The following is a 27573-nucleotide window of genomic DNA, read 5'->3' on the forward strand; positions in this document are numbered from 1 at the left end:
TGACCTGTCCACCACCACTCTCTGGGTGCGGCCCTCCAGCCAGTTGGCGACCCAATTGACTGTGTGGGTGTTGACACCACAGCCCCCCAGTTTCTTAATGAGAATGGGGTGAGAGACAGTGTCAAAGGCCTTCCGAAAGTCCAGGAACTTACTTACTTTCTCCTACCCTTGTATACTGAGACTATAAATTTTTGGGGGCTCTTGCTATGAACAACTGTTAGCACAACGGGGTTATCATCTCAATGTCAGAAACAAGAATAAGCCAAATCACATAGAGTTCAAATTCCTTCAAAGAATATTGTTCTTCCATACCAACAATATGCCCACTATAGTTTTTAATTGAAAAAAAAACGAGTGTATGCTTTTGGGAATAATACAAAATACAACATATACATATGCGTCTCCAAGTGCAGAATAATGCAGCTCTTTGTACAGTAATATAAGCAGTTACTGAATGGTACCTCACATTGTCCAGCATTGTGTGAGATCAGGTAGAAAAAGTCTATATCAGAATTTAGGCTGATTGAAGGCTGCTGCAGTAAGTATAATGACGGTGATAGCAATGTGCTCTTTTCAAAAGTTTGCCTTCAAGTGAAGGTTTAGAATAGACTGCCGCCAGAGGCGGTTCAAGCACCCACTTTGAACACCTTCAAGACACATTTGGATGCTTATCTTGCTGGGATCCTATGATCCCTGCTGACTTCCTTCCCCTGCAGCAGGGGGCTGGACTCGATGATCCTCTGGGGTCCCTTCCAGCCCAAATGTCTATGAAATCTATAAAAGAGCTTTTGAACTTATGGGCAGATTCTGCCACATTTATGAGCAGCTCATTGTGAGCTGGAAGGATAGTGACCTCAGAAGAACAAACCCAGTCATCATATGTTTCCTTTGCATTCTGCAAGCATAACAACAAAAATACTTAACAGAGTTAAGAATTAAGTATTTAACAGCAAGTGCCACTTATCGAGGCAAGTATCACTCTTTCCCCCCTTCTTTCCTTCCCTTTCTCTCTCTCTTTTTTCCTTGTCTGGAACAAGATCTCTCCTACACAAAATAACAACTAAGAAATGCAACCAATGCAATTCAGACACATGGGCCTCAATCACAGTTCAAGGGATGAGCCAATCTATGTGAAAAATAAACAGAACTTTTTAAAATATTAGTGTCAGAACGTTACACTTCTATATAATTTGATGCACGAAGAAAGATAACCAGATTGTGATTATTCCACCTACTGTTTGTCTTCCATCCTTAGACACAGCAGCTCAGCATTTGAGCAAACATTTATCCCAACTTTATTATTAAAAGACAAACCAATATTCAACACAAGAATTTCCTCTTGGGATTGTTGTGATAGAAATTACAATTTAGAGAGACTCCCTCACAAGAAACTGAGGAAGTTGTGGATTGGGAGATGGTCCCTCAGTGATAGATCTGCCAGCTTGTCAGGTAGTCAGCCAGGTTGCCTATGCACGTGCAGGGAGGCTGCTCTGACACGCTATAATTACAACATGTCAGACCATACCCAATTAATTCAGTCTGCTGGAGCGTGGTAATTACTGCACTCCAGCATCACATGCATCAGCAACCCCATGCTGAAAAATGGCAGCGGGGGCGCTTTAACTAAAGCTCGTTTAGTGTGGCTGCTTTAATTAAAGCATCCCCCCACCCCCACTCCCAGAGCATGTCTATAAACATCCTCAGAGACAGTCATCTGCAGATGTTGTATGCTGCTCCATCCTGTGTTTGCCTGTGTTTCTTGAATGGGGTGATGACGACAGGGACCCTTGCTCCCTGCATGTCAAGTAAAGACAGCCCTCTGAGTATACTACAACTATGGCCAGGGCCATCTGCTTATATGTATAGCAAATTAGATATAATAGTCTTTCACTCTGCATTAAGCCAGGGTAGATTTAAGGGTGAGCATGATTAAGTATGAAATCCCCTAAATATATAGGCCTACTCAGAAAAATCCTGCTTCCGTAACTGAAGTTCAACTACAGAGCTGTGCTGAGTTAAGACAGCAGGTAAAATATATTATTCTGCATATGAACCAGACTTTACAGTTGGGCAGCCTTCTGACACGTTACAAGTGCAGGACCCTTGTGTAGAGGTAGTGAATGTGTGCTAGAATCACAGGTTTGGAAGGGACCTCAGGGGTCTGCAGTCCAACCCCCTGCATGAATGCAGAAATACTATTCCTAAATCATGCCTGTCCAATGCTTATCCGACCTGTTCTAGAAAACCTCCTAGGAAGGAGATTCCACAATTTCCCTGGGCAGAGGTTCCAGTGCCTCATTATTATAACAGTCAGCAAATTCTTCCTGAGATCTAATATTGATCTATTTTGCTGCAGTTCAAAGCCATTGTTTCACATCATGCCCTTTGCAACAAGGGAGAACAGTTGTTCTCCCTCTTGTTTTGTTTAAGCCTACTTTTCACATATTTGAAGACTACTGTCATGTCTCTCTTAACTGCCTTTTCTTCAAGCTAAATATGCTTAGTTCTCTCAACTCATTCTTGTCTGGTTTATTTTCCAGCCCTTTTGTTATTTTTGTGCCCCACTCTGGATCCACTCCAGCTTCTCCACTTCCTTTATAAAGTGTAGAGCGTAGAGCTGTACACAATACTTTAAATGAGGCCTAACCAGTTCTGAGTAGAGTGACTATCATTTCCTGGGCATGTCTACAGGAGATGTTTACTGTGGAGCTGCCTAATTACTTCTGCTGTAAATATATCAACATCTATACATATGGCCCTATATAGTGCAGTAAACTAATAAACTCCACTGCTGGTTAGCACTCCTAAATTCAAGTCCTCTCCTGCGGTGGAGTTTTTTAGTGTGCAGCAACTCACATGTAGATGCTGATGGGGCTGTCTCGGGCACAAGAGTGCTTCAGTGCAGGGGCTGCCTGCTGGCCAGCCCTACTCTGGAGCACCCTTGTGTCTATGCTAGCCCCTCTGCAGCACATTGAGCTGGGCTGGAACAGCCCTGAGCTGGCAGGCTGACCTCCCAGGCCCCCTGTCAGCAGGGCTGGCCCACAATTTTTTGGGGCCCCCCAAAAAGATATAGTTTTTGGGGCCCACTGCAAGAGATAATTTTGGGGGCTCCTGATACAAAGAAGCTGGTGACAGCAGTTGTGGCGACCAGCCAAAGATGCCAGCAGTGGTGGCGGGGTGGCAAGTGGCCAGACAGGAAGCTGGTGGTGGTGGTGGTGGCGGCGGTGGCAAACTGGAGTGGTGGCAACTGCCAACCCCCTTTGCTACAGCACTGATTTGGAGTATTCCCAGCTGCAGGGAGCCCTTTGGCTGTGGGGCACCCTGTGGCCACAATTTTTGCAGGATAGGGCGGGCTACCCTGCCAGCCATGGCTGCTCTGACCCGGCGCAACCTGTTGCAGTCCTGGGCGCACATTCAAATGTGGTGCCCGGGAGCAATAAACTCTGGTGCAATATGTACCAGACTTTATTGCTATAAATTAATTGCATGGGTAGATGCACCCGCTGTCTTACAACTACTACTCCTGTTGATGCAGCCCAAAATTGCTTTTTTATTTTTTACAACTGCATTGTATTGCTGAATCATGTTGAGTCTGATCCATTAAAACCTCAGATCCTTCTCAGCAATGTTGCCACTGAGACAGTTATCACCTGTTTTGCATTTGTGCTTCCTGAGGTGTAGCACCTTGAATTTGTCTGCACTGAGATATGTCATGTTGTGTCTCGCAACTTTCAGCTAGATACCAGAGCAGATTTTCTGCTAGTGGCATGCTCTATCCATTGCATGTATTTCTGGAAGCTGGTGTACTCTATGACTAAATACAATAAAAAAGCCTGAGGCTGAATTGATTCAATCTTCACAGGCTAGTCTAACCTGCATAGATAGAACCAATAACTAAGTGAACAGACATTCATTTTTTATTCCAGAAATGCAGCCACATGCCTGCAGTGGCCCAGGCCAGAAGCTTGGGGGTGCTAAAGTATACCTCCTCTGCTTGAGCAGACAGCTTGGGCCAAGACTAGTCCACCCACCCTGCAAGGCTGCGGGAGAAGTTGTGGGGGAGTTGCAAAGCATCAACTGTGAATTAACTTGAATCTGGAGGGGATCTGGACAGAAGTTCAATAAACCGATTTAACCTAAATCAGTTAAGTCTGATACTACGTACATGCAGGTTTATCTTAAACCAGTTTCTGTCATTTTGGAAGTGGTTAATGTGCACCGAACTGTTGTGTTACAGATTTGAACTGGTTTCTGATCACTTATACCAGTTTGTGTGCAATTTCTGTCTCTATCCTATCTGATTAATGTGCCAACAAAATCTTCCCTCATCACAAAATTTCAGTTCCTTCCCCCACCCCCCAGTTGAACAAGTTCAGCAGTTTCATGTCTTTTCTCCCTAACTTGGTGTCTTTTGCAGGGCCTATCAGGGTCTATCATTTCCTACAGGAGTGCAGTGTGTAGGATATTTTTGCTTTCTGCAGGTTTATGTTCCACAGGCCATCTGCTTGAGAATCATGTATGAACTAGATGCCCTCTCTTTCTGTTATACAGAGGCCTTCCTACTTCCTGCAGCTTTCCAGCTCCACTGAGCTACTTGCCAGCTTTTATGAAGACCTTGAAGCAATTGTTCAATTATGTGGCTTCAGAATTTCAGAGAGGAAGCACCTAATTAGTGTCTGGAGATAGGCCTCAATCTCTTGAAAGGACCAGCATCCTGGTGCATAACTGCTGCTGGAATGCTCACTGATCTATGTTAGGTGTAGAAATTCAAAAAGCTGAAGCTGGAATTGATTTAGATTAGGCCGTTTTCTATAAGCAGTATAGTTTAAATTGGTAGCACACATTCCCCCTTTGGTGGTGGTGGGGCAAATCTTAGGTTCTGCCATTTTTTAAACTAGTCTGTGGGTGTGTCTACATGTGCATTAATGCCGTTTTCCTAATACACATTAAATTTAGTACCTCCAATGTGAGGTACTATATAAATGTGCATTAGGCTGCCCTACTGCACAATACTGAAAGCACACATTTTAAATGACACTTAATGTGCAGTAGCCTATTTTACTGCACATTAGTGTAATTGCATTTTTTACGTGATGCTTTAATGCACAGTAAAATAGGCTACTGTGTATTAAAGTGCACATGTAGAATGCCTTGTGAGAACCATGCTTCCGTTCTGTTATAGGCATAGACTAGTTTTGTGTGCTGAACTTCTGTTCCGTTACAGGTATAGACTGGTTTCCGATCACTTATACTGGTAAAAGTGTAATGTCTGTGCGTGGCCCTAGTTTACCAAGGCAGTTCAAAGGCAGTTCTTCCTGCCTAAGTTAGAAGCTTCTAAACTTTTCCCTGCATATAACTACTCTCCTGTGTATCTAATTAACTTCATAGCTGTATGCAGGATGTCAATAAAAAAAATATTTATTTCAGAAATTTCCCGTTTTTCATTTCTTAATGACCAAATGAACATTTATTCAGATTGCAAAACCCATTCTTGTTAAAGTATCTGGGCTTTGATAAAAATTTTTGATTTTCAAAAATATTTTTTTTTACAGAATCATTTTATGTATCTCTACAAAGCACTGGAAGATTTTAATCAGGGTGAAAGTTTTCCATGAAAATGCTTGTTTTGGCTGGGGGCAGAGGGGGAGGGGAAAGGATTTTAAATGAAACTTTGTCATTACATTTTTTTTAATCAGTTCTACAAAACAAGATAAGAAGTTTCATGTGAGGGTCAGAACATGGGACATTCCCAGCCACAGGACAAGTTGCTTAGAGAGACTCTTGAGAGTGAGATTCAATTGGTGCAGATGTTCATTTTCAAGCCCGTCCCCAGTTCCTGTCTGTCATGCCTACTTCTGGCTGACAACAGTTGAGTAAGCCTCTAGGCTGAGAACCACCTAGCTTTTTTCAAGCCACCAGTAGCTTTTTTCCTATATAACCTATCGGTCTGGAGGACTTGCCTCTGGTTCAGAGGTGGCCAAACTGCAGCTTGCTGGCACAGCACTTGTGGCTGATTGGAAATTGGCCAAAGCCCTGCCCACTTCTCCCCGAGGCAGCTCTGGGGGACAGTGCATCCCAGTACCTCCCACTGCTCTGGCTTTCCCCCTGGGGAGCACACCCCCAGCCCACCCACCTCCTAGCGGGGAAGGCCAGAGTGGCTCAGTGGTGTGGCGGGGTAAGCATCAGAGATCACTTCCACTCCAGGTCGCTCAGCACAGCCCTGGCTCCCCGGGTGAGTAAGTCTGGCCACCCCTGCTCTAGTTTCTGTGGTGAACTGCATCTTCACGGTTATTGCTTTGCTACTGAATGCTATGCTGATGGCTCATTATAACCAGACATGAAAAAAACCCTGCTTCCTAAAGAGAAATGTTTTGATGCGACCCTCCCTCCAGAACCACTGAATTGTCCTGATTCAACAGAATCAATGGATTGAAGGAACAAACATAAGTACCATGAAGCAGACAGTGATGATCAGCAGTGTGGAGACATAACGCGTGTGTTTTTTCATAAAGTCTTGGATCTGCTGAAGGCAATCCTGAAAAAAAAGAAAGCCTATGAGAGCACAACTTGTGGGAACTCACCTTGTATCCCCGTAGGGGTTTTGTCACCAACAAGCTTCCTGATAGGGTTTTTCATTATCCCCACCTCAACAGAAACAGCCCCCAGGCCCTCTCCCTCTTTCACAGCCCTTTGAATATAGAGGCTGTTTCTCTCTAGGGAACAGGAACAAGAGGGAGATTTTCTTCAGAGTTTGATTCTGCTCTCCCCTTTCTCAGCTAGCAGGGATAACTGTAGCAACAGTGCAACTCCTCTTTGATTTAACCCACTAGTGAATTGCTGAGGATTGTATTGGGCATGGGAATGTGAACATGTAATGTTAGACCTGACCTTTGCACATGAAAGGGCTCGTTTCTCTGCTGTAACTGGAGGTGCGCCCCACAACAAGCACACCAGCCGCTGCTGTAATGTTCTGGGAATGGCACCAGGTGAAATACATGTTAGATTATGGTGCGTGCATGTTTACTAGATGTGAAAAGGCAGAGAAGAATAAAGGCATGTGAAATGCACCACAAGGTTGTATCTGATCTTCAAACAGGTTATGCTAATAAGGGGCTGATTTAAGTATGCGAACAGTGTCATCAGAGAGAGAGAGAGAGAGAGAGAGAGAGAGAGAGAGAGAGAGAGAGAGAGAGAGAGAGAGAGAGAGAGAGAGACAGAGAGCACGCGTAAAGTTATGCTGTTGCTCAAGTGCTTTGCTGGGTTAAATCAGACTGCCCAGAGACTTATAACCTCAAAAAAAAACCAAAAAAAAAAACCCACACACACACAAAAAAAACCAAGAGAGAGAAAACAAACAGCAGCTTCCAATACACAGGATCAGTTCCTGCAGTCCCAGAGATTCCACAATGTGCCCCTGCCGTTTACCTCCTGCTACCAGGGGCAGGAAGGAATTCAAAGCATAAATAGCTATATGCAGACCCGCTTCCCCACCCTCATCCAGACCAAGTTCCTTCCTCTAGCTTCCTGCCTGAGGGCCACAAAATACTCAGTTCTAGGCTGTTCTATATGTTACAATTCAGAACTCATTTGGCAGAAGGTAGATATCTCACAAAGACCGCAACCCCCACAATTTGTCCTGGTTCCTGCAAGCAGACCTGCAAAATAACTGAAGCATTCCAAATGTATACGCTGCTAGCTGTGTTGCGATGTTGTATGAATGTGCTCTGATGTTGCATTAATTCAAGATGGCTTTGCATAACCATAGCAACTCAGCAATCACTTTGGCCCCCACAGCAAATACACACTCCAAAGTTAGCAACTTTAATTAGGACAGCTGGTCCAACAAAGAACAAAAGTTACGCAGACCAAGGGAATTTATTGAGAAAACTCCAAGTTAAGGGCTCAGTATAGAGCTTATCTAGTATTGATTCTGATTAGTCAGATGGCAGGGGAGTCTTTATTGAAATGTGTTTGATGAAACTGCCCAGAAATAAAAAAGCCCTGCTTTCTGAGCTCCGAAAAACTAGGGCAATTTTTGTTTGTTTTTCAGTTATTGCTTTAATGCCCTTGAAAAGGGAATTATAATTTGCATATGAAAGTCTGCTCATGCAGCTTCTGGCCATCAGTAAGGAAACTGCTTCAAATAGAGAAGTCTGATTAGGCCATTAAACTTTTGACATCAGACATGCAAGTATGACATCACGCACTGAGGACAACAAGCTTCAGAGACATTACAAGCTGACCAGATCAAACATTTTCAAATCTCTCTGGGATGTCAGTGTTGAACAGCAAGAGAAAAAAGCTACAAAATTGTATTCATGGCTGAAGGAACTACTGATCTACTCTAACTTCTCCCAGCTGGAGTTTTCAGTCTGCAAGACGCCTGCTTTGTATTTCTAATGAAAAATTAATACTCTTATTCTAATGGATAAAACTGCAGAAGTGGTGTTTGGCAGTCAGTAAGAAGATAAGTAGCCTCAGTTGGATGTATAGGAAAATAGTCCAAAACACTCCTTTTTATTCTCACCAAATGCTACCATTTCTCGTGTTCCATCTGGACTTTCCCAAAGGAGAAAAAGATGCCAGTGAGAATATGATCCAAAGAAGGTACCAATAGATGTGGTCAGTCACACAAAGACAATGAAGGCAGCTAGTGAAGAGGGGTTTAACTAGGAGCTTGGAGACCAGGATGAACAGAAGACACAATTGTCAGTAGCTCTGTGGAGAAGATTTAGGAATAATGATCGTGCTGCTACTGCTCTGACTAAAAGTCTATGGATATTTACAAGATGCAATTTAGACAAAAGAATGAAGTCAGTAGAATTATCCAGATGGAGAAAAGCAAGCAGGAGCCTCATAATTGCTGCAGTAACAGACTGGGAAATAATGACCAGGGGTAACAGCAAGACTCCATTTACTGTTGACCTTCATCATGTATGTCCATTTAGGCCTTATCTACACAAGAACAAAAGCTGTTTTTTTTAAATAAAAGTAGATCAATTGAGCTGTTTGAATTAGCTGTTAAGTTACAAATTACTCTTGACATCTCATCATACAAATGCTTCCCTAGTTCCTCCCTTACCTCTCTCGCTGTACTTGTAACAGTTGATGGACATGTCCCATTTTCAATGCCTCTGATTTCTTCAAAGGGTGAATACTTCCCACAGCACAGAAACTGAAACAGAACAAACTATGTCAAAAGTCACTATATTGGGGTTCCCTTTCTCTTCAGAATGGCAGACTGATGATGCAGAATGAATGGAGTCAGGGGAATAACAATTCCTGTCTATCTTCCTTTGGGCCAAGATTTCACAACATGGTGGCTGCAAAGGACATGAAATTTATAAAGAAAATTAGCCTTAAAGCCCTTGGAGGGCTCCAGGGGTTCAGGGTCTCAGACCCTGACCCAAAGCTTACAGAAGTCCATGGGAACTTTTCACTGACTGCTGAGTAGCAGGCTTTGGATTAGGCTCTGAATTCTCCATACCTGGAGCAATGAGGCAATCTCCTCTCTTTTCTTCTCCTCATCTGCATCTCAGGAATTTCAACTCGTTTTCAGAAGTTACTAGTAATTTGGAGAGTTCAACAACAGTCACCTTGAGGCCACCTACCATTATTGCTTGGTATCCACAGTTCTCTTGTGATTCTTCCAATGCAGACTGCACATCCTTAGCACTTCTAGACACTGGACCCTGCATTTCTGTTTCTTTTTACCTGATTCCAGTGGCCTGAAGATCCTTAGATCTACAACCCTCTGACAAAACTTGGAAGTTGCCCACAGCTCTTCAACATGCTGCTTTTTACTGTGGACCAGGTAGTCAAATTAAATGTCTTATACCTTCTTACCAACATTAGCTGCACAAATGGTTAGGTCACAGGATGAGGAATTGAGAGACATGACTTCTAATCCTGCCTTTTTTGTACCCGATTCCTCTTCTTTGCTCGCCAAATTGCACAGAGGACTCTGATGTCCCCTTCAAAGTAGACACAGCAGGGGTGCACCAGGGAGAACAAGGCAATGAAGGTAACAGGTGGTGTCATCCAAAGAACTCCTTGCTGGCCCAGGTACTGGAAACAATATAGCTGATGCTCCTTCCAAGCTAATCTAGCCTGCTTCCTAGCCCCGCTATTTAGCCCATGACTGTGCTACACTTCCTGCTGTCTCGCAGGACTCATGGGTATTACTATATTATTGAAATTAATCAACAATTATCATGAGTGCAGCCTTTTGAGAAGTACAGATGCACATGGTTACAGAAGACATTTGTGAGTGCTGAGAGACAAAAAACAAAACGAGAGAAAAGGAGTAGTCCGGAAATAAACAAGCAATGTCAATCATCTTCTCTAGTCCCTACAGCTTGACATTAGCTCACTATCCAAACAGGTCCTGCTGAGTGAGGGTATGACATTTCCCTTACTCAGCTGTCTGTGGAGGAATTGCAAGTTTCTCACCCCAGGAAACATTCTGAAATGCTCCTTTTTCTATTGCGCTGTCTCATCATGCACACTCCGAAGGAAGTGCTCTCCCTAGGCTCAGTGTGGTCACCTTGATCCACCTCTTGTACTGCAGAGTTTGGGCAATAACTTCTCTTCACACCTACAGGTTGCACTGCAGGCTTACAGTTCTTTAGAGCTTTACCGCTTAGCTTTAGTATGGCTTTAGCAACTTGAAAAAGTTGCAGAGAAGGTCAGATATCCTATGGTCCTAATGCTTGTAGGTAGCAAATTTATTTACCATATCCTATTGTCCTAATGCTTGCAGCTAGAATTAGTGCTTTTACCCTTAGGGCACAGATTGCATTCATTCTATAGCCCGCTAATTACTAACTGTGTAATGACAACAGCTTTAGATGAGGGCTCCAGCTTCTCAGACGTATAGGTTACACATATCCTTCCCTTATCAATATGGCTATGGAATAGCAAAGGAACTGACCAACTTGTGGTATAGCTGCTGCTCTTACAGGGAGGTGAGATTGCCTTTTAGTACATTTTGGATAAAAGTGATATTCAGATACATGAATCTCTCCACTGAGACTTTAATATCACTGTCCCATAGTTGAAGTCTGTTAATTTAACTTGCAGGTCATCATTCATAATCTTATGACAATCCTAGTAAGTCTTCTCTTGCTGCTACTAATACAGCCAGCCAAACCAGAAGCAAGATGCCAAAAGTGAACCAACCAAGACTGGGTGTAACTTACTGTTTCATGGATGGCAGTCAGTTCCTTCTTCCTGAAGCTGGAGGAGTTTCTCCTCACCTCCTCATACACAAGATCATACACATCCATCATAGCATCTTCCACCTACAAAGAGGATGACATATTTAAAGCCAAGGATTTGACCACCACGAGCCAAATCATAATCTTTTAAAGATGGAACTGAAACGCCAATCTTGGAGTCTGTCTGGAACCCCCTTGGGATAGCCCATTCAGCTAATAAAGCCATATAAGCAGAAAGCTTCCTCTGATATACTCATGAAACTGAAATATAAAAGAGAGGAACCCAAACTGGATTTCTTTACCCTTGGAGGTTAGGTGGGAGTTGTTCTAGACTACAGACTGTGGCTGTTTTTGTCATTAGTATTAAATGGTAAATGTGTAACATGTGGGATGTTACCAGTCCTCTTTCCATTAAAATGATGCGACTAACAAACCTGAATGCTGCATTGACAATTTGCTGCCTTTTAAGTGACATTATTCAGCTATATGAATAAAGGGCTTTTCTTAACATCTTTACATTTTGTAATGGGTAGGTCAAAACATGTCAGATTTTTGATAATGTTACTCAGTTTGAAAGTTCACATGAAGAATGGTCACTTCTATAAACTACCTCTAAATTACAGTTTTACACAAGTAAAAGTCTCAATGACTGCTAGCATCCAGAGGAGGGCGATTCAGTGGTTCAGGTGCTAGTGAAGCACCCGGGTTCAAATTTTTACTCTGGCAGAGAATTATTTTACTATATTGGACAAATTACTAAGAAAATGTCTATGCCAGTGATTTGTAACTAGGGTGCTACTGCAGGGTGCCATGAAATGTTAGCATTATTAGTTATACAAACATAATTCCCAAAATAAAACCAGAGATTTCAAATAGAAATCCATCACGTCAAAAGCATTCTGCCCTGTTGCAGCCTTTCTGGAAAGGATTACTCTATTATTTTTTGTAGTCAAAAAATAAGAGAAAAGTAAGAGCTGAGGTGTTTTCCAAGGGGTGCTTTGAGTATAAAAAAATTGACAAGCAAGTATCTATGCCACCCCCACACAGATCCTGAGATGGCTGCCAAGAAACAAGCCGTGCCTATTCCCCCTTACTCTATATACACCGTTCTGCCAACAAATGTTACATACTCACTTTTTGTTGCATACCTATGGACACTCTCAGGTATGCTCCAGGATAAAACACAGGGTGCATCCAACACCCTCCAACTGCAGCCATGCAACAGTTTTTCAGCATGCAGCTCATAAAGTGGGAGTGATTATGAAGTGTTGGTACTGGTTTTAGGGTCAGTGAGATATTGAGTGAAGACACTCTGTTAAGGCCTGCGAGATTATGTGCCCAAGCTTGGGCTTCAGGGTCATGCCACCCTCCACCATTCAGACATTAACTCTTGCCTAGATTAGGCACCTAGGTCAGGATCTTCTCAAAAGACACAGCAGGACTAGGCTATGGCAGTAGCAGCAGCCTTTTGCCCCAAGCCTTGTGTTTAGGACACCAATCCAGGATGCTGGAGACTAAGGTTCAATTCCCTCCTTTACCTGAAATGATTTAAAACCAGTTTCAGTCTCCCTACTGAAGGCTGGAACTACCAGACTACTTTAGATGGGAGATCCTTTAATCACTCCTATTAAAGCTCATTCCCTGTGTATGGAACAACTGTCTATCCTTTGAGCCCTACTGAATGAACATGTCCCTTTGCCTCCATAATAAAGCAATCACTGGGGAGGGGAAGACCCAAGTTTCAGCCCCTGTTCTAAAAAGATTGTTTTATTTTATGCTATGGTAGTGTTGGAGTGATGTTGTAGCTGTGATGACCCAGGAATTATGCGAGGCAAGGATTTTTGTGGGTGGTATCTTTTATTGGACCAACTGTGTGGTTGGGAAAAAGTTAGACACTCCTTCACGTGCAAGGCAGTCTTCATTAAATCACCTGAAAGATTCCACCCACAAAAATCCTTGCCTCTTGCAGTATTTTATGTTAAGCATTAATTGAACTGGAAAGCAGAGATTGGAATGCAACTTCCCTTCTGTCCCCAATGAGTAGCCATCGGCTAAGTTTAGTCAAATTTATTATTTCACTCTCTGTCCATCCCAGTAACTAATTATTCTGTGAAAGTGAGAAAGCTTCCATAGGAGAGACTGAGAAACCCCAGCACTGTATTCCCAGGGGTGTTCATTGATGAAGTGGTGGCAAAGCATTAAAAATCCCCTCAGGTAAAGGAAAGGAATTAAAGCCAAGTCTCCACCATGCTGGGTAAGTACCCTAACCATTCTCACATTCAGTGAAAGGGATTTTTTTTTTTTTTTAGCATATGTTCAAGGCAGTTCCCAACTCAGTAGGTGTGTTCTGAGAATGCCAATCAGATCAGACCTAGTCAATAACACAGGGAGATGAAGGCCTTATTTGTAGATCCTGGCTGGGACTTCAATGTGAACTAGGCATAGAGCTCCTCAGCTCTAACAAGACTTAGGCAACTCTAAAAAATACCCACAAGCAACCTTTTGTGAACCTAGGTGACTTCACTTGTGGATACTGAGATACCTTGGGAACTCAGGTGCCTCCAACTTTAGGAAGCAGCTGAGCTGGTGGTTTGGAAGGACTTAAATTTAGACGTGGGTGCCTCCTTTGAAAGTTAAACAGTACTTGGGCACTCAAGTCCTTCTGTAGATCTAGCCCCCTGTACCTCCGATTCCTTTCTGTAAAGTGGGGTAATAGCACTGCAGGGGCATTGTGAGGACACGTACGGTCATGATTGTGAAATACTAAGATACTAGGGTTACTGGCACCATGTTTACTAGGGCTGTGAGAAACTTTGGCAGCTGTTTTGTTTCAGAGGCATTTCGGCCCATTTTGGCACCCGAAACACTGAATCGAAACGGAAGGCTCTGAAACATCTCTGAAACAAACCAGAATCATCTGAAATGTTTGGGAAAATGTCAGAGTTTCAGAGCTGGGCTTTCAGGGAAACAGAAACTAAGAGGAGGGAGGGGAAGAGGGACAGAAGGACTGCTCTGCTATTGTCATCTGTAGCTGGCCAGTGTTTTCGATCTGTCCCTGAGGTCCCTTCCAATCCCAGTGCTCTGGGGGAGGGACAACAGCTTGCTGTCATCCTGTGAGCAGATCCTGGGGCCGGGGCCTGCGCCCCCCAGGAGGAGTCTGGCACAGCCCTGCAGCCCTCCTGGGGGGTGTGAGCCCCCGGACCTGTGTGTGGGATGACAGCAGGCTGCTGCTGCCAGCTGGGGCTAGAGGCAGCACTGGGTTCTTTCCGGTACTCAGCACGGGCTGTGCCAAGCAGACTCGGATGCTGGTGCTGGCCCCAGCTGGCAGCAGCAGCATGCTGTCATCTTGCACCCAGATCCAGGGGCCCACGCCCCCCAGGTGTCTGACACAGCCCCACATCCCTCCCGGGGGTATGGGACCCTGGATCTGGGTGCAAGATGACAGGGATGGGGCCAGCACCAGCATCTGAGTCTGCTCAGCACACCCTGCACTGAGTGCCTGGAAGACTGGTGCTGCCAATGCCCCCAGCTGGCAGCAGCAATCTGCTGTCATCCTGTGTGCAGATCTGGGGGCTCATGCCCCCTGGGAGTGCTGCAGGGCCATGCCAGACTCTTCCCAGAGGGCATGGGCCCCCAGATCTGTGTGCAGGATGACAGCAGGCTGCTGCTGCTGGCTGGGGCCAGCGGCAGTACTGGGTTCTTTCCGGTGCTTGGCACGGGGTGTGCCAAGCAGACTTGGGTGCTGTTGCCGGCCACGCTGCCAGCAGCGATCTGCTGTCATCCCACACGCAGATCTGGGGGCCCACGCCCTCTGGGAGGAGTACAGCACAGCCCTGCAGCCCTCCTGGGGGGGTGCAGGCCCCCAGATCCACACGCAGGATGACAGCAGGCTGCCACTCCCAGCAAGTGATACAAGTTTTGCTTTGGATAGTTTGAGCTGCAGTTTCACAAAAACCCCTGCACCTACCTGCTTGAAACTTGGCAGGCTTCATGCGTTCAGAAGGGGCAATGTTCATCAAAATCAGGCAAGAAATGACCAAGTTAGAGGCATTTTAGAGATTCCCCATCATAGCCTATGGCCGAAACACCAAAACAGCGTCAAAACTCCAAAACAGATCCAGCCGAATCAAAATGGGACAGTGACCTGAATGACCAAAACGAATCACTGTCCCTCTGAAACGTCGAATCCGAAACTGAAATGAAACATAGCTGTTTCACACAGCCCTAATGTTTAACTCAGAGATAGCTGCTCCAACATAAGACTGCAATAGCCGCATTCTAGACCAACAGAGTTGGTGTAACACCAGAATGCCACAGTGATTAATCAGGCCCTGAGCACTTTTACGGAAAATATGAAAGACGACAGCTTCAGCAATCTCAACCAATCATTGGCAAAGTTTCAAATGAAAAATATGTCAGGTGCCCTTGACTATAGGAAGGAGCTGGCAAAATTCTCTCATTTTTAGTCCTTTTTCTCCCTGTAAATGATCTGAAGTGGGTCTGAACACAAAGCATTGCTCTTAGAACAGAAAATCAATAGGCAGGCAGGGTGGGTCAGGGACAGAACAAGTGTACTTGGATCAAACACATCCCTCAGCAAGGTTTTCCAGTCAGGTTTAAGGTTTTGGCTTAGAGAATTACCCAAGAAGAGAGACACCAAGTATTATCTTTTTTTGCATTTGGGAGATGAAAGAGCGGCCATCACAGACCATATTAGTGATTACTGTAATGTGATTCTGCTTTCCCAACTGAAACTCACTAACAGGGGTTAAAAACTAAGGGAGAAAGAAATGACTGCTTGGCCTTCATCCATTTTGGCAGGAATAGATTTCAAGTTTCAAATAATGTGTGAGGAGATTTTTCCAAAGGCATCAATATGGAATGGAAATAAATTTTGAGATGCTTTTTGTAATTAGGGGCATTTAAGAAGTGCCTAGCTTTAGTTTTGCGACAGTAGCTTCATAGGTGGGGAAGTGATGTAATTTACCATCAGTATGTGTGTTCACCTGGGATTTCAAGAAATTACAGAGGAGCAGCTGGCAATTTGTTGATTCCACTGCTTGATCCATTGATTTTAACCTACAGCACACTGATAAACTCCCCCTGAGGAGTTTTGTCATTGCTCACAATATAATTAATTCAGAAGACAAGGTTAGAGAGATCTAACAGAGTACTAATAACAGACTTGATGGGATTCAGAGTTGTCAGATGCAGCAGGTTGTACTGCTCTGAGGTAGTTAAACAACAACAGAAAAAAAATAGTGAACCATTATTAGCCTGGTGGAAGATCATAATCGGTGGCCATGCAAAACATCCTTTGCCTGGGTAACCTTTTAGCTGAGGTGACTAAAAAAAATTTTGTCTCAGCTTTTCCATCTCCTGCTTCTTGTCCCTGCCATAAGTGACTTTTCATCAGAACAAAAATTATTATGCAAATGTATTTTCATTTAAAAAACAGCTTTTTCTTTATCAAAGTCCTGAAAAATGATAATTTCCTGACCTGTTCTTTTGGTGTCTTGAATTTCTGGAAAAAACAGAAGAATCAATGAGATAGGAAAGACCCATATAACTGCTCTGCTGCTTACGCTAAGAAATAGCATAACTTCAAAGATTTCATAGATATTAGGGCTGGAAGGGACCTTGGAAGATCATCAAGTCCAGCCCCCTGCCTCAGGGGCAGGAAGTCAGCTGGGGTCATAGGATCCCAGCAGGATAAGCATCCAAATTTGCTCTTGAAGATGTTCAATGTAGGTGCCTGAACCACCTCCGATGGCAGGCTGTTCCAGACCTTGGGGGCTCGGACAGTAAAGAAATTCTTCCTTATGTCCAGCCTGAAATGGTCTTGCAGTAGTTTATGACCGTTTGACCTCGTCATCCCTTGGGGCGCTCTGGTGTACACCTCTGATAAACTTATAGGTGGCCATCAGATCACCCCTGAACCTGCGCTTTTCCAGGCTAAAGAGCCCCATAGCTCTCAGTCTGTTGTCATAAGGTTTCTTATGAAGTTCTCAACAAAAACATTAGATGTGGACAGATATAAAACTGGGTCTGTGAGGTTCTTATTTAGTCAATCTATATTTCAACTAGCTGTCTTAAGCATTTTCAAAGGCCTAACATTTAGAAATGTCTTTGGCAAAGGGAATATGTTAGACTATGCTTCCATTGTCCTTTGTAAGATCAGAGGGCTGCACATGTATTTTTTTCTGTTTTTTCTGTCTTTTAATACTTTGTTTTATATTACCATGCTTTAGTGTTAATAGGACCCAAAAATCAGGGCCCAAAATTAAATTTCAAAGATGGGTTTTTCCAAGAATGCCTTGGTGACTTAAAAGCCCAGTTCCAATGAAAGTCAGCTTTAGGCTCCTACTTTTTGAAAATCTTGTCCTTTATATGTATTCATATCTATGAAAATTCTTCCCCATGTTATGAATGAAGATTTTGGAACTAAAATCAGAAAACTGCTGAAAAAAGGCCCAAAGTTTAAGTGAATAATAAGTAAGATACTGGGAAATCTAATTTGTTCTGAGACCTCCAACATAAGATGAATGCACTAATTTAGTTCCTCATCCAAAATCTTTTGAAGTCAGTGAAAAGACTCTTATTAACTACAAGGGGTTTTGGCTCAAGTTTGAAGGCTGCTAGTTGTTTACCTTGAGGCTTCGGTTGTACAGTTCATTAAAGAACTTCCCAAACCTCACAGTCATTAGTGACAAGGGAATAGCCTGCCACCACACTGTAAGTATTTTCCAAAACAGAAGCATTATGCAATTCATCAGTCTCACTGGCTGGATAGTCACAAGCCTTCTGTGTTAGTCATGAGTTTTAGGGCTCTACCTCTGGAGCTCTTTTCAACATGTCACGCACTCACACTCCATGCAAACAATCACAGCATAGAATAAGTGCATCGATACAGATGTTCACAGCTGCTCACTGGTGAACACATTCTACAGCTGGTGCCATGTTGGCTGGTACACGGTGGTCACTGCTTCATAGAGAGAGGATTCATTCTAAAGCAGCATGTCATGGAGTATATGGGAGGCATTATACAAACACCAACAAAAAAGAGATGCATTAGGACAGGAGATTATTTAATTGACAAAACCATCATTGCTGGATAAGTGTATTTAAAAAAATTGCTTGTTTTAGTTGGCAATTGGGTATATAAATCAACCATGCTTTAATATACTAACCATGCCATGTCATTTCTATCTAGAGCAAAGCAGAATGCAAACTCATGTAATGCAAAACTCCCTCTATCCACTTTTTCCAATAAAAAATTGATGAAAGCAGACAAAATAGAATGCAACTCAAAAAGTGTAAGATGCCACGTATCAATGAGAACCAAATTTTCACCTAGGGCCTTTCCCCTCAAGCAGAGGGCATATCATACCTCGAGAATCAGTCTGCTTCATTCTTATTATGCTAAATTCTGTTCTCTCTTGCCCACTACATTCATTATGGTTACACAATTGAAAGGTGGTATTTGGTCTACTGCCTCAACCTGAATAATTGCCTCTTTGAGTTTTCCACTCCAGAGGCTGAAAAACATCAGGGCACTCACTGTAGCAGGCAGCAGGATGCCTTTTAAGGTCCTGTTTGAATGGCCATGTCAGTATTGTTAATAATGCGCTTTCAGAAAACCACGGGTGTGCTGAGTGCCTCAACACAGGCAGTAGCCAGAACCAACTGGATTGATAAATTTGGACAAGAAATCCTTGGGAAAGAATGTATATGGGTCTTTACCAAGTATCTTGTAGAAGCCTTGGGAAAAAACGAACACACAGAAGTGGGGGTCGGATACTTCTTCACATTACTAGCTCTATGTTATTGATGCTCCCTAGACATGTTAAGACTGTTCAGTAAACATCCACTGTGTACTGTTGTTGGAGGACAGCTGCTGAATTAAATTCTTATTTGAAATAAGAAAAGGCCTCCAACGCACTCCATGAAAGACAGTGAGTATCAAAGCCAGAAAGGTCAAAGAAAAATTTCCAGTTTGAATGATATGGAATGCAATAGTTTTATTAATAGATTTCTCCAAGAAAACTGTTGTACAATATTTCAGTTTCAAACTGGAGCCAGAAGAAATTATTCTTCTTTCTCCTGTTTCCAGCTGCATGCCTGAATGAAACACCTTTAGTCAGTGCTGTCTAGGCACATCCAGGGTTACAATCTGAGGGGAAGAATGCTACTGAATTAGCCAAAAAGCTGACTCCAGGTCACAGTTATTTGTACAGCATTTCTAATGTAAAGAAGGGAATTGTGGTTGTGTCAGTTCTAAATGAGATCAAGACTGGATGCTTGCTTCACTCAAAAGTCCTTAACGGGCATGTCAACTCAAGACACTAAGCACCCAGTAGCTTAATCCTACTGCAGAGTAGCATGCCAGGAAAAAACCATGCTAACATGCTACTGCATAGTAGTATTAGGCTACTGTGCAGTAAGCATCACTAAATAGCCGCGTGCAGGCACTACCGAGCAGTAGGGCGCATTACTGTACATTGATTTAGTACTTGGTTAACCAAGTACTAAACTTAATGCACAGTAACTACGGCGCATTAATGAATGTGTAGCCACACCTAACAGCCTCTTGTTGCCTGTGTCTAAAGAGGGTCCCCCAGCAAAAGACATTTTAAAATATAACTGGACATGAGCTCTTCTCAGAAATTTTGGATTTCAAGTTCTCTGTTCCTTCTAGAGACTAATTTGATCAAAGCCTCACCTTACCCAAGACAGAAATACCATTTTCCTCTCTGTCTGCTTACAAAGGAGGATTTTCCTGTTAGCTACATTTGGAATGTATGCATAGACAACAACCTCAACAGAACTGTTTTAGGGCCTTGTTACACATTGCACCTTAAGCTTCTCAAACATTGATTGCTGTTAGTGTTAGTTTGAGTTTAGAGTACTACATTCCACAATATAGATGATAAAGGTTTAGAATTGTCAGCCATATAAAAGAATGATTCTTACAGTTTCATTTTTCATATAATTATAATGATGTATATAATATACATGGATATATATATATATCCATATTAGATAGATAGATAGATATAGATCTGTATATGTTCATGTCACTGTAGAAGGAAAAAGTAGCTGGAGCAGAAAATGATGAAGGTTCAAAGAATAGCAGGGCATTATGGGAGGATAGTAGGGAATTCAGAAACAGTTATTAAAGATAAAGTAAACAAAGGAATTGCTGTAATGCTGCATTTACTAATAAATCCTGATCATCAGAAATGACAGAAATTATTACTATCACATGCAACAGGTCACGATGAGAATTGAGGATAATGGATTTTGGTCATTTGAGGAAGGCTCAAATTAACAGTTAAGCCATTTGATTGAAATGACTGCTAATGTTTCTGATAGTGCTAGGGGAAAAAAAAGATTCTCTCTCAGGAAATAAAGACGCTTCGCTATTTGCATAGCCTATACTATAACCAAACATCCATGTAGGAATCATAACTCTAAGCTCATTGGAAAATCATTGTTTCTTCCTGTGAGCAGATGTGTTTAAAAGCTACAGCAGGGATACAGTTCAAACAGAAGCTTTCTTGTTTGGGAACTGCAAATAATGGCCCAGAACCTTAATTGTGGAAATTGTCAGTAACTGTCCAGCACAGAACTCCCCCAGTTGTGGTATAAAGCTGGTAGAGCTGGCGGCTCTGTGAATGGCACTCTTCCCCTCCCCCCCGACACTCCACATAAGGAGCATATTAGGTGTATTAGAGCAGGGCTGCAGGGCCCATGGGAACAGTGGAGCTAAGTAACACTGTCAATTCTTAGCTCACGTTAGAACCTAGACTCCCCTGTATATCGGCCTCTGTTTTGCGCATGGGTGGCAGACAAATAAAGATCTTCCAAAAGCTGGGGGTGAGAGAGTGAGGGTAAAAAAAACAGAGTTGGGAAAGGGAAACAGAGAGCAAGGAGAGATCTGAAGCAGGGGAATGGGGAAAGGGAACAATGTGGGAAGAAAGATAGGAACAAGAGAAGGTGATCTAGGTAAAACAGCTGTGTAAGACCCTGATCAAAACCCACCAAAATCAACTCAGTGTCTTGTAGTGGTCTCACAGGACCTTGGATCAGGTTTCTTTAAAAGAGTTCTCCTCTCCCATTCCTGCAAGCAGCTTTTAAGGACAGCTATGAAAAAGTCTTGCTGCAGTTTTGTATTTCATTAATAGCTTGTTAGTTCCCCCTGTCCTCAGTCAGTTATTATCAGACGCAGAAATCTGGCCAGCATTGCAAACCAAAATGGTCTTTGAGGCCCTTGTGAAAGGTTGCATAAGGAAGCAAGGTGCCATTTTACCTGGGCTGTGCTTCTGTTGCTGGACAAAGTGACAGAAAGGATCCTATGATCCCTTTATTAGACACTAAAGCTGAAAACTTTCAGTTTTTTTAAACATTTTTTTCTGGCATACACTGCCTGTCATGGGACTGTAGAGGAGAACAGGACTTGATGGTATTCGATCCTTGACACTGGCTTTGGATCCATCACTTAGACAGCATGTTAAAGAAAATGGCAAAAGCTTTTGTAGCTCAGTTGAAGCCCAAACCTATAAATCAATGATTTTTGAAGCCAGAGTTTCCTTCAGGTCCCTGCTCAAAACTATTAAAACCTTCTGAGACCAAAGTAACACTTCACCTTTTGCCTTCTATGATACCCAGCCCTCTCCTGTCTTTTCCCCTTATCCTCTTCCTCCTGAAAACACACACACAGACTGCTGCTCCAGGACCAGAAATGTGTCTCTGAAAAACATAGCTGTCCAAAGTGCTTAAGCAGATGCCAGCTTCCATAATAAATTACTCACATCACTCTCCACATAAGAAAGACTTCTCCGTTTTCTAAATGGAACTGTTCAAATTACTTGGAATTAAACATTGAAGAAAACCCATAGGGCTTCCAATGGCTCATACATGCACAGAAATAGATCTAGGAATTTGGAAAAGGGAGTGCAAATGGCATGGAAGAACTCATTGTAGCGGCAGAGCTCACCTCTGTTGATGGCAGAGAGCTCAATGAAGTTGAGTTGAATAGGAGTGCAACCAAATCCCCCACACCTCCCTGGATCAGCCCCTGTACATGCCATCCATGCACATGTGTGTACATGCATACTACAGCAAGCCCTTGCCCTGCAACCTGGGAGGAAACCAAACCTTAGCCTACTTGCTTGCCATGACTTTGGGTGTTATTCATACCTTTGTGATGTTGTTTTGTGTTTTTTACAGGCTCAGGAACACCATTCTTGGTGCATATTCTGTGGGGCTCCTTCTCCCCTACACCCCACCCTTTTTCACTTTATTATTGTAGATCCCAGGCTGCCTTGGTGTCATTGCAAGCTGTTTGATACGCCAATGGGACAAAGTACCAGTGTCACGGGAACTTCCTGTGACCTGTCACACTTCGGGGAAAAAAAGATAACTCAAAAAGAACAATGTAACTTAACGTAGCTCAGACTGAGCAGAGGACAGGGCACTGTTACCTACCATACTGAGCTGCTCACCTTGGACTTAAGCGTTTTCTTCTTCAGCCCTTCATTTCCCTTTCTCTACTAGGCCCCTTTTTGCCCAGGGATTTTCTTTACAACCCCCTGGCTGGGTGTCAGAGGGGCTCTGCGTGTTCCCCATTGGGCCTGCTCATGGCCAAACGTGGCAGTTATCCCCTGATGGTGCACTTCAGGTGTGCGGTTGGACTGCAGGGAGTTTGGGGCCTCATGGCCCACCCACCCAGGGTGCACCCTTGTTGGGTTCTCTCAGGACCCACTGAGCTGTCCTCTCCCGTCTCTGTCTGGCTTTTATCGTTGTTGACTTCTGTCTTGCATAGCCTTGCTGTCTCTACTGCTCTGGGCTGGATTGCCTGGTCCCAGTGAGTGGGTCTGACCCCAGACAGGGTACCAGAGCTGTGCCTTACTTCCTCTGGACAGCTGTCTGGCTGCGGCCTGTATGCCCCTCAGGTTTGGCCCTATTCAGGCTCAGGTGGGCTGGGCCATTTCCCCAAGCTAGCAAAGGTGGTGGCAGAGCGTTCCTGGTGGTGGGGAGTATGAATGTGTCCGGTTCCTGTTTTGGTTCTGGCACCCAGACGCTTCCAGCTGGGGTCCTGGCCTCTGGGCTACTTTTGAATGTGTGGCCATTGGGCCACGCTCCAATCAGAGATTGGACCTTCAGATGTGGAGTAGCAGCTCTGCTGGTTGCAGCTCAGCCACCAGGGCTGCAGCACTGAGGTAAGTCAGGTGGGGGTCTCTCTCTGTCTCTCTCTCTCTCTCACACATACACACACACACACACACACAGCTTGTCTTCCACAAAGCAAGGCAGGCAATGGTACCAGGTTTTAGGGAGAGGCAGAGTGTACGTGGTCCCAATCTTCAAGAAAGGAAGGAGGGAAGACCCAGGGAATTACACACCAATCAGTCTGACATCCATCCCTGGAAAGATCCTGGAGAAAATTTATCATAAATCGGTTTGACCTAACCTCAGGTTGTTCCTTGTTCCCCCCTCCCCAAACCTCCACTCCAGTGGATAAAAGTCTGGTAGGGGCTACCCTGCCAGCAGCGAACCTAGCTGCAGTCCCCAGCTGAGTTTCCCACCCCCATTCCATTGTCAGCCAGCTCTCACTGCTTGGACTAGGAAGAAACAGGGTGGGGCCAACCCTGTTCTCTGGAGCAGACAATCCAGCCCAGCCCAGGGCTGCAAAGTGTGCTGGGATGCTGGGTGGCTGTGATTTAACTTGAACTAGAAAGGCATCTGGGACAGAAGTTTTATAAACCAGTTTGACCTAAATCAGTTAAGTCTGATACTACATTCACCCAAGTTTGTTTTAAATCAGTTTCAGCCATTTTGTGCACTGAGCTTCTGTTCTGTTACAGGTTTAAACCAGTTTCTGATCATTAAACTGGTTTATGTACAACTTCTGTCCCTAACCAAGCTCTCTGCCTCTGGGACCCAGGCTCTGTTCTGTGTTCCCTGGCCTTTTTACTCCCAGGCCTTACTGGGACCTCCTCCTCCCCTGTCCCTTCCCCAGACCTCCAGAGCTGCTTACGCCAGCTCAGGTATTACCCAGAAACCCTGCTGCCCAGGAGCTCCTCTCCCTGTGCCTCTCAGAGCTAGACTGTCTTCCCAGCGCAGGCCCTTGGCTTATATCCTTCTAGCCCAGCCCCATTCTGGTTAGGTGACTCTCCAATTGGCCCCTGCCACACCTGCAGGCTGCTTCTCACTCAGTCTCTTCTCCTCTTAAAGTGACAGGTGTGCTAAGTGCCCTATCACACCTGGACAACTTAGAGGACTATTTTCAGGTGATAAATCTGAAGGCCATTAGGTCTTAGTTTTTAATTCATATCTAGATCCTTCACAGTCCGAAGCAAAAGGGGAATGATATCTATCAAACCAGTCTATTTACAAAATCACTTGAAACTGCCCTAAAGGAATCCTACTTGGCTTGATAAATAACCAGGAGTGTTTCATGCTGGCTGGAGTTGGAAAGGGGATGAAATGGGAAAGAAATACCAAGTTTTCTTTCAGTGCTTGGCCAGCACAAAACTCCATATGGCATTAGGTACAGCAGCTAAACATCTTGGCTATTCTAATTTGTTTTCCATTGATTTTCTAGCAGGGACAGATATCAGAGTAAAAAAAGCTGGGGGCTATGACCAAACCAGTTACAATGGTGCATACTGATATAAAAGCAACGACTGAAAGTTTAGCTTAGATATTAGGAAAAACTCTCATGAGAAGGGTAGTAAAGCACGGGAACAGGCACCCAGGGAGGTTATGGACTTTCTATCCTTGGAGGCTTTTAAGACCTGGCTAGACAAAGCCTTGGCTGGGATGATCTAATTGGGGATGGTCCTGCTTTGAGCAGGGGGTTGGACTAGATGATCTCCTGAGGTCCCTTCCAACCCTCATTTTCTATGATTCTATGAAAGTAAGCAAAGAGTAAGCTAAATATCAAGAAATAATTCTTCTCACTGAAGAGTGCTGAATATTTTCCTAAGGGAAGTGGTGGAAGCTATGACTGAAACATTATTAAAATAAACAAACTCAAGGAAACATTATTAAAATAAACTCAAGGAAAAAACATGGAATTCTCAGGGGGAACTGCATGACCTTTTCAAACTTTTTCTATTTGGCCGCAATCTTGCAAATCTCAGACCAGACTTCAGGGCTTGATTCTTACATTGCAGAAATCAACCCCTAATTCATGAATTCATCTTAAAACTGACACCTTCTAACATGCCACCTATATCTAGGGTCCTGAAACTTTGTACTCAGATCACAAGCCCCATCCTGACCCTTGTAACTTGGAGACGTGACCCATCAGTTTTGAATCATGAACCATCTAATCTTATGCCTAAATTCTTTCAGAGCCCTAGAGGATACCTCACTCAGCTTATCCCTGTCCTGTTATCTATGGGGCTTGAAGCTAAAGGCATACTAAACCTTTATTTCCATACAGCCAAAAGCCTAGACTGTAAAGTGATAAATTCTGAAGTCCCAGAGCTGCACATCTGGTTTCATGGGAGTTGTTTTGGTTTTTACCTTCACCAGCTCCTACCCACCCTGCAACAAGTACAGCTTTGGCCTCCCCCTACTAGCCCAGGGGAACTAGGTACTTGCTCATCCAGCCGCGGCCTTAAAAGCATAAAGAATCATAGAGAAGTAGGGCTGGAAAGGACCTTCCTAATCACCAGGCCTCCAGTAGCAAGTCAAAGATGTGCAGGTTTCTAGACTAATGGTATGACTGGTCCAAACTCCAAGTTAACACTAACATGAATCAACGTTTGTGCAGCTCACAAAACAAGGTGCAACAAGGCCCTAGGAAACCAAAAGTCCTGCGGAAGCTAAAAAAATGAGAAGAAAAGAAAATAGATGATTGAGTAATGGAGGAGTGCTTGCACCTCAGCCCAAGCCCTAGAAAACAGTGAGAATGTTTAAAAGCCAGTTAAAAAAAATAGGATTTGAATATCTTTTATTTATATTCATTTTTAAATGTCAGGATTTATATGCATTATAAAAGGCTGGCCAGTTTCAGAGGTAGTAAAAAATTAAGAACAAATTTTTGGAAAGAGAAATTATTGGAAATTTTTCATCAAATCCTTTATATTTTTCAAAATTCTGATAAAAGTTCTTTGAAAGAAAAAAAATCAACCCACTCTTAAAACAGCCAAGGATAGAGCCACATCTAAAATATTTGAGTGCAAGATCCAGTCTAGTGCACATAACAGGAAGCTGATCCCCCAGAAAACATGTACCATCTTTCTGAAAAATGTACAACATATTTTATGCTCTGACAAAAGAGCAGAGAACAAGCAATTGAGAATATAGTCACCCACAGGCTCAGAAGTATAAAATTTCATGCCATAAGGAATAAGGACAGCTACAAACCTTGGGGACTATAAAACCCACATCTTTAACTAGGATCTCTCACTATGTGGTCTCTACTCTTAGTCATCCCTTAAAGCCACCAAAGCATGGGAAGTGCTCAGATGCTACAGTGATATGGCTAACAGGACGCTACAGTAATGACCTCAAATATTACAGCTGATCCTATTGGAAGTCAAAGCTTCTGGGACCATTTTTGTATCCTGGTAGTGTTTAATCCTCTGTATACCATGGGTGGAGGCAGAAAAGGAACTGGGCGAGTTCAGAGTAAGGACACTGATAAATTATGCAAATCAAAAGTCTGTCTTACAGGCGTATATGTCTGCCTAGAGTATTGAACAAAGGAACACAGCGTCTCACTTGGGGTACTGAAATGTTATTGTAGAATAAGACCATGAATATTAGGGATATTCCAGTTATTTGAAATGAAAGTTTAAGAAAGGGAACTTTTCTCATCTTCTTCATATATTCCTTTTGAAGAACAGAGAAAGCCTGTTAATGACTGTATCTGGAAATCAACAGTAAGAGTGAGGCTATGCTTCCTTTCAGGAACAGAACCATATTAATCACCCATATGTGAAAAGATAATCTTTGTCAGATGTATTATAGTTTTTATAGCCCTTTACAATAGACACTAACATGGCCTAAAACTGCTTACACCAAATGCCTTGGGAAAGCTACTTTCACCCCAATTCAGGAAAGTTCCTAAGTCCATGCTTGATTTTGAGCAAATTCTTCAACACTGTCCTGAATGGCACTGTTATCATATGAACATAAAAATACCAAATGGGTCAGACCAGCGGTCTCTTTCACTCAGTATCCTGTTTCTGACGGGGCAGAAATGGATGTTATATGGGGAGAGCACTGAACTGGATATCTCTAGAGAAGTAGTCACCAATCAGTCAATCGTGATTAACTGGTCAATCGTGGTGCCTCTGACAGTCGATCTCAGTCTGGGGGGGGGGGGGGGGGG

At 43.4% G+C, this 27573-nt stretch overlaps 1 protein-coding gene across 1 annotated transcript in view; it reads right to left on the reverse strand.

The window, feature by feature from the left end:
* TSPAN32 (tetraspanin 32) overlaps positions 1-27573 on the reverse strand; it is an 80550-nt gene that overhangs the window by 2344 nt on the left and 50633 nt on the right. The window contains exons 5-7 of the mRNA XM_019519730.1: positions 11202-11303; positions 9083-9175; positions 6452-6535 (exon numbers count right to left, since the gene is read on the reverse strand). Of these exons, the coding sequence (XP_019375275.1) occupies positions 6452-6535; positions 9083-9175; positions 11202-11303 (279 nt within the window). The remainder of the gene's footprint in view (positions 1-6451; positions 6536-9082; positions 9176-11201; positions 11304-27573) is intronic.

This window comes from Gavialis gangeticus, unplaced genomic scaffold (genome assembly GCF_001723915.1).
Source record: "Gavialis gangeticus isolate Ggan-Ray unplaced genomic scaffold, GavGan_comp1, whole genome shotgun sequence".
NCBI lineage: Eukaryota > Metazoa > Chordata > Crocodylia > Gavialidae > Gavialis > Gavialis gangeticus.